Here is a 6,628-nt window from a genome sequence, read left to right on the forward strand (position 1 = left end):
CCTTAGGATATGTTTGGATTGATTATATCGAATGAATTAAAATAGATTGAAACATAATAAGAATGAATGAATTGAGATATCATTTTATAGTTTGGATATGTTATAAGAAATGAAATAAAGATTGCATTTTGTTGTTTGAAAAAATTAAAGAATAAAATAAAATATAACTTTATAATCCTTATATTATCTCTATTTTAAAATCTCCCCCCCCCCCCCCCCACCACACACACACACACATTGTTTGAAAAAAATTAAAGAATAAAATAAAATATAACTTTATAGTCCTTATATTATCTCTATTTTAAAATCTCCCCCCCACCCCCACACACACATTGTTTGAAAAAATTAAAGAATAAAATAAAATATAACTTTATAGTCCTTATATTATCTCAATTTTAAAATCTCTCCCTCACACCCCCACCCCCACCCCCCCACACATGCGCACAATCCATAAGTCAATCTGTTAGCCTCATGAATTGTCAATCCGTATATATTATATGTGGATATTTTTAATTTTTCCCTTATATTGCTGGGTGTATTGGAAAAAATTATTGGGTGTAAGACAGAAAATCCCTTTCGCTAATTGTTTACTTAAGCAAGATCTGAACGTGGATATCGCTGCCATTCAAGCGCTAAACCTAACATCATTTTTCGTAGGCAAGGATGTACTGTATCGATTCCTGCGGTAAGGCCTCAGGATATTACCAAATAAACAGTGAATGTTAACTCCTGATGACCTGCAATGCAAGGGTGGGTATCCAAACTGTACAAGAAGCACAGTTGGGAATAAATAGCCGTTTTTTTATTTTTGTGAACAAGGAGATGCTAGATACTTTCTTAGTCAACTTGACAAGAGATTATAAAACAATCAGCATAAACACTAAGCACAATAAACAATCAGAATGTTTTCACTGTCTGAGGAAATTTACAGCAGCCCAAATGGGGAAGATCATGATAATGCCTTCAACTTGTCTGAACATTCGTCATGATCTGCTGGTGCTTTGAAGTTCTTCACTGATTTACCCAAGACATTTAAAACAGCAACACGCTGTAATTCTTTAGCTGTCGTCATGGTAAATACGTGAGAAAAAAACGTGAGAAAAATTATCAGCTTCCTGTTTTCTCAAAATATACGTGTTTGATAAAACTAAAACACAAATAGTTGCTGAAAATATTTTCATGGATATAGATGCATGTACGCAGGTTGGGGATGCTGACAGCTACAACTCTAACAAAATGTAAATATATCATTTCCATATTCCCCCATCTAGAAGCTTAACAGCAATAAAAAGCATCAAAGTAATTCAAAGATTTACTCACATTAACTACCACAAGCACGATTGACAGTGAAAAATCATAAGATTTGATTTAATGCCTAATTGCACACCTGACATCCAGTAGATCAACTCTAACTCATGATGATAAGAAAGGAAACATGCACAACAACAATTTCATTACCTTCCTCTAATGAAAGCTGAATTGATCTCTTCTCTAACTCAACAGCATGCTTGCTAAGTTCAACTGAGGACAGGGAGCGAAGCACTGCCAAAGGATGAGATATCAGCTATATAAAATATCAAGAACTTCATAAGAAAGCATTTGAGGGATTATTTTAAGGTTCCTGGACATACTTTGGATATATTCTTCTTGATCTGATTGGTCCAATTTCCTCAAAAACATCTGCAATTGTTGGTATCGCTCTTCCCAGTGCAAATTTTTTAATCCCTTTGGATTACCAATGGTAGTAGGGCCAGAAGAAGCTGTCACATAATTGGACTCAACTGGTGCTAACTTCATGGCAGATTTCCCAAGAGAAATAGGAACTGAAGGCTTTCCAGATGAGTTCATTGAAGAAGCCATAGGAAAAGGTGCAAATGCTGGGAAACAAGAAACCTTTGGTTCCTTTAACTGAGGTGGCTCCTTTGTCTGAGATTTTGGTTGAGCAGTCTCCTCTCCACAACAAAGCTGCCTAGAATGTGGACAATAAGCATCAATACTTGGATTTTCAAAAGCAGTGCCCTTGCTCAATTCTGCTTCAGATTTTCTACGGACATACACAAGATGTCCATTTGCAGCATTATTGCTTGGAGATTGTTGGAGATGGTGATTCAATGGGTAGTCAGACAAGGGTCTCTTGGTGCCAGAAACTCTACTAGAATCAGTACCAAGATCCTTATCCTTGAAAAATGAAGAGCTTCCAACAGAGGTTGGCACCATGATTTTATTATCATTTTGCAGATCTCTCAATGCTGTCTTCTTCACAGCAACAGTCAGTTGTTTATCACGATTAGGCAAGTCCATTTTACAATTGCCCAGACTATACTCACAAAATTTAGAAGCTATACTTTGTTGAATCATCTCCAGCTGTCCTGAAAAACACGATATTAGGTTGCAAAGGAAATATGATGTTTCTGGAAACAAGTCCCCATTTGTCAATTTTCAAGATAAACCACATGCTCTGTAATTGTCAAACAAGGAGTCACATGCCTTGTACTTTAGATATCGATGTTCAGGCATCAAGTCTGAATAAAGAAAGGCTTAAGGTTTTTTAAGTCACTAAATGCCTAAAGTTGATGAACAACAGAAGCAGTGTTGACAGGGAAATAGTTTGATGATGAAGAGAGAGACAAAAGGATGAAACTTCTGACTACTGCAATCACAAAGGAAAAATTTATCTGGTGTTAAATTATGAAGAAAGAGGGGACACAACAGAGATCAGATCTACATTTCGAAAACTCTACAGCGGATGCCACTATGGACATTGCTAATGATAAATGGTACAGCTCTTATAACAGTTTGAAATTTGGAGATTGGATGGAAAAGAGAAAAGCAAAAATACCTCACTAGTAGGCCTTTGAATCGTTGTTATATAAAATTAACCTCATGCTCCTATTTATTCTAATATAGGTCATGTACAAGTGTAATACAAACCTGTTGTCACACTTCAACCTAATGGAGTAGATGAAATAAAGCGATGAGCACTTCATGGGCCCAAACTCTTATCATTTCATAATTCATATGAAAGCTCTTAAATATTTTTGGGAGGATGTTGTCACTACATACACTGTATTTCTGTTTTGTTTCTAACTAGACATATCTTCCCAATCTCCCTTGGAAGTTGGAACATTTGGTTGCACATGACACATGCAAGATTGTTGCTCATAATTATCAATATAATATCTGCCCCCAACCCGCTGATTTCCCATTTTCAAAAGTGCACATACCAAATGGGTAATAGTGTTATTCTCCAGATATAGGTTGGCAGCTTCTGTTTTTATATAAAGCTATCTTCAAGTCTGCATATAAGTCATTTCTAATGAGGATAAATTTATTTTTTTCATACAATTCCCTTTAATATCCTAGTTTCCTTCTGATTTTTACAGGGGACAATTATTTCAGATAGGCAAAGAAGGCCTAAATCTACTGTGGAAAAAGTTCCTCTAAAGTGAATTGTCTCTGAATTGAGCAAGTAAGGGTGTATCCACCCTTGACATTTAATGTGTTAAAAGTAGGATGCACTTCAATTTAATGTAAAAGAAGGGTTAGTACAACCTTAACTTGTTACTTTAGAGGAGCCTTGTGCTTCAACTATATCTCTCTAGTTTGAAGCCTCGCAAATGGGGTTTTTCTTTTGCTTCTGTGATTATTAAAACTGATGTTCCATGTGTGTTTCATTTACTCACTTAATTCAGGGATACATGTACTCTTTATCTTTTAAAAGAAAAAAATTGAGCATATATGATGTACGTTAGTGATAGGGACATGGGTTATAGGGTGCCTAAGTCTTACATCGAATAGTATGGGATGATCAATGGAATACCTAAGTGACTTTGTTCTCCCCTTTTACAGCTAGCTTTTAAGAGAGGGTTCTGCAAGTGCTTGGGGTGCTTATCAAGTGCTACCAAAACTGGTTGTTTACGTCTTAGAAAGGGCAACCTATGAAGGAACTGAGTAAAAAGGATGAGTGAAGCATTGTACACTGCAGCTGCTAGGATGCCAACTCTCAAGGGCAGTACTATGATAAGGACTTGGGTATTATGGGGTGCCTAAGCCCCACATCGAGTAGTATGATGGGATGCTTGGTGGAGTACTTAAGTGGCTTGGTTCTTCTCTCTTGTCCACTAACTTTTAAGGGAGGGTTCTCCAAGTGCTTGGGCGCTTATCAGTTAGCTCTAGCAAACAAAAGCTAAGAATTGTTGGGATAAAATAAATAGGAGGACGGACCTACTGTAATTGGAAAATTAAGAACTAATTTGTTTTCTTAATATATATATATATAGTTTCTTATATGTGTTGTCTGAAATTGATATTGTTTACACTCACAAATTACTGTACAGATTTTTTTTTCCTTTCAAACTAACAAATTTTGGTATAGTTGATCACCATGTTTCTTCCTTTTGTGCATATTATTATCAAACTGTTTTACATAGTGTTTGATTGGAGGGAAATGGAGGGAAGGGGAGGGGAATGGAGGGGAGCAAAATCCCTCCTCGTCTAATTTTTGCTCCCTTTCAATATTGGGGGATTTGGAGGGAAGGGGAATGGGTTTTAAAACATTTCAACTGAAATGACTAAAATATCTCTATGTATGTTTTAAAATTTAAAATTATAAGGATACAAAAGTAAATTTATTTTTAAAACTCCTCCCCTCCCTTTGTGAATCAAACAAGAAAGTGGCTACCTCCCCTCCTCTCAACCAAACATATTGTCTAATCAAAATCCCTCACCTCCCTTCCCTTCCCCATCTTTGAACCAAACAGTTTGTTAATGTAAGAGTTAATATCACTAAAAAAGTCAGAATTATTGGAGTGTAGCAAGGCACTCACAAATACACTTCTTCTAACACATCTCTCTACAATTGATTAAAATTTGTTGAAAACTACAAAATCATAAGACTCTTTAAATGAAAGGTGTGACCCACATAATTTGGTAAATTGTAATAAATTTTAGCCAATAATAGAGTGTGTGCCTATAATTTTTCTGAGTAAGTATGCATTTGCTTTATTAAAAATAAAAGTAATCATGAAAATTTCCCACACTTTTAAGGAATAGATGCATGTCAGTTTTAGAACAGCATCCAAAACAGCAATCCAGAAGTTGACCAATCATACTGTCAGACAAGGAAACCAGGCATGGGGAATAGGGAGATAAGCTCTGTATTCTTTAAACTATACAAGTCTCAAAAAATGATTACTAATGGGGTCAATTATAGTTAAATGTTGGGTTTCTATTTGGGCTTATTGCATATATGATTACAATTTATGCCAGCTATAGTTGTTTTTAGTTAGGGTTCCTGCGCTATAGTGGTTTCTTTGGCTGCGACAGGAAGAATGAGATTTTATCTTATTTATTTTTATTTAACTTGTATGTTGCCTGGTTTGTCTGTGGAAACCCTAGGCCTACATCACAAGAGCAGATCCATCCGATCAACAGTAGGTATGTACTGAGGAACCGAAGCTTAATCACGAAATCAAAATGCTTACAATTTGAGGAATTTCTCCGATCAAAACGCGCCCGATTCCCAGATAAAGCAAGCATTCATTGACATGTAATGCAATTTATTGTTTCTATCCTGAGTATTATAATGATTATTTTGTTACTTCCATCTATCTCCATATAAATAGTAATAGATAGAATAGCACTGTTTCTCTCAATGCGAGAAATATCGTCTCAATTATCACCATAAAACGCATTTAGCCAAAAGCAATAAGAGTTTTTGAAGTAAAAAATGTTAGAGAGAGAAAGAGAACCTGAGAGAGAGAAGTCTAGAACATGATCGGTTGAGGTGACTGTGACGGCGAGGATGAGCAAGGCGGCGAGTGAACGGAAGGAAAAGGTTAGAGCGAGTTGACCTCCGTCACTGCTCCTCCCGTCCAATCGGTACTTCTACTTAAATTTCCAACCAACATTATTTACCTATCTCCGATTCTAGAGCCAAATCAACAAGTTTTGGGTGGAAAACCCTTTCTTTCTTTTTTTGACAAACCGGTGGAAAACTTTAAGATAAATAAAAAGTGAAATTTTAGAATTATAATTACCGTTCAGTATAGTGAAAATAAATTTTAAAAAAAAAGAAAATGAAATCAAATTCATAATTTTGATTGTTGTTTCATTAACTTTTAACACTAATAATGTAATTCATTAAAAAAAAACACATTAATCAATTACCATTCTTCTTAATTTGAATACTACTTTCTTTTCCCAAATATAATTTTTTTCTTATAGAGTGCCTTTAATTAATCGATTCCATGAGAAAGAAAACCAAAACTTATTAAGAATACTATTATATTGTCAAACCACATATAAGCGGAATAACGTAATGTAATAAATTTTAAAAAATACTGTCTAGACCAACACATGTGGAGAGATAAATTTTTTTGTAATTCATACTTTAATTTTTAAAGGGATTAGTCTCATAGGATAGGATGTAAGAATAACTTACTGTCAATAAAAAAAAGGACTTATTTATTTATATCTCATAATTTTTTCCCTTAAAACTTTTATTCTTAACAAATAAAAAAAGATAAGTTCGATCCTCTTTAATATTTTATTTTCGATTTTGGTCTTTTTTTCTTTTTTAACAATTTTAATCTGCACATTAAAAAATTCACAATTTTAACTCAATTTT

General features: G+C 34.7%; 1 protein-coding gene across 3 annotated transcripts; it reads right to left on the reverse strand.

The window, feature by feature from the left end:
- Positions 1-751: 751 nt before the first annotated feature.
- LOC114414389 lies at positions 752-5,974 on the reverse strand. 3 transcript variants are annotated; one of them, XM_028378636.1, is made up of 4 exons: positions 5,751-5,974; positions 1,632-2,364; positions 1,459-1,542; positions 752-1,062 (listed from the first exon to the last, which is right to left on the reverse strand). In XM_028378636.1, the coding sequence occupies exons 2-4, from the start codon at positions 2,356-2,358 to the stop codon at positions 950-952; spliced, it is 924 nt and encodes a 307-aa protein (XP_028234437.1). In that variant the 5' UTR covers positions 2,359-2,364; positions 5,751-5,974; the 3' UTR covers positions 752-949. The 3 variants fall into 3 exon arrangements, with proteins under 3 accessions (XP_028234437.1, XP_028234438.1, XP_028234436.1); XM_028378637.1 differs by having other exon boundaries at positions 1,632-2,650; XM_028378635.1 differs by having other exon boundaries at positions 1,632-2,369; positions 5,751-5,973.
- Between the last annotated feature and the right edge of the window lie 654 nt (positions 5,975-6,628).

This window comes from Glycine soja, chromosome 6, assembly GCF_004193775.1.
Source record: "Glycine soja cultivar W05 chromosome 6, ASM419377v2, whole genome shotgun sequence".
In the NCBI taxonomy this organism is placed as follows: domain Eukaryota; kingdom Viridiplantae; phylum Streptophyta; class Magnoliopsida; order Fabales; family Fabaceae; genus Glycine; species Glycine soja.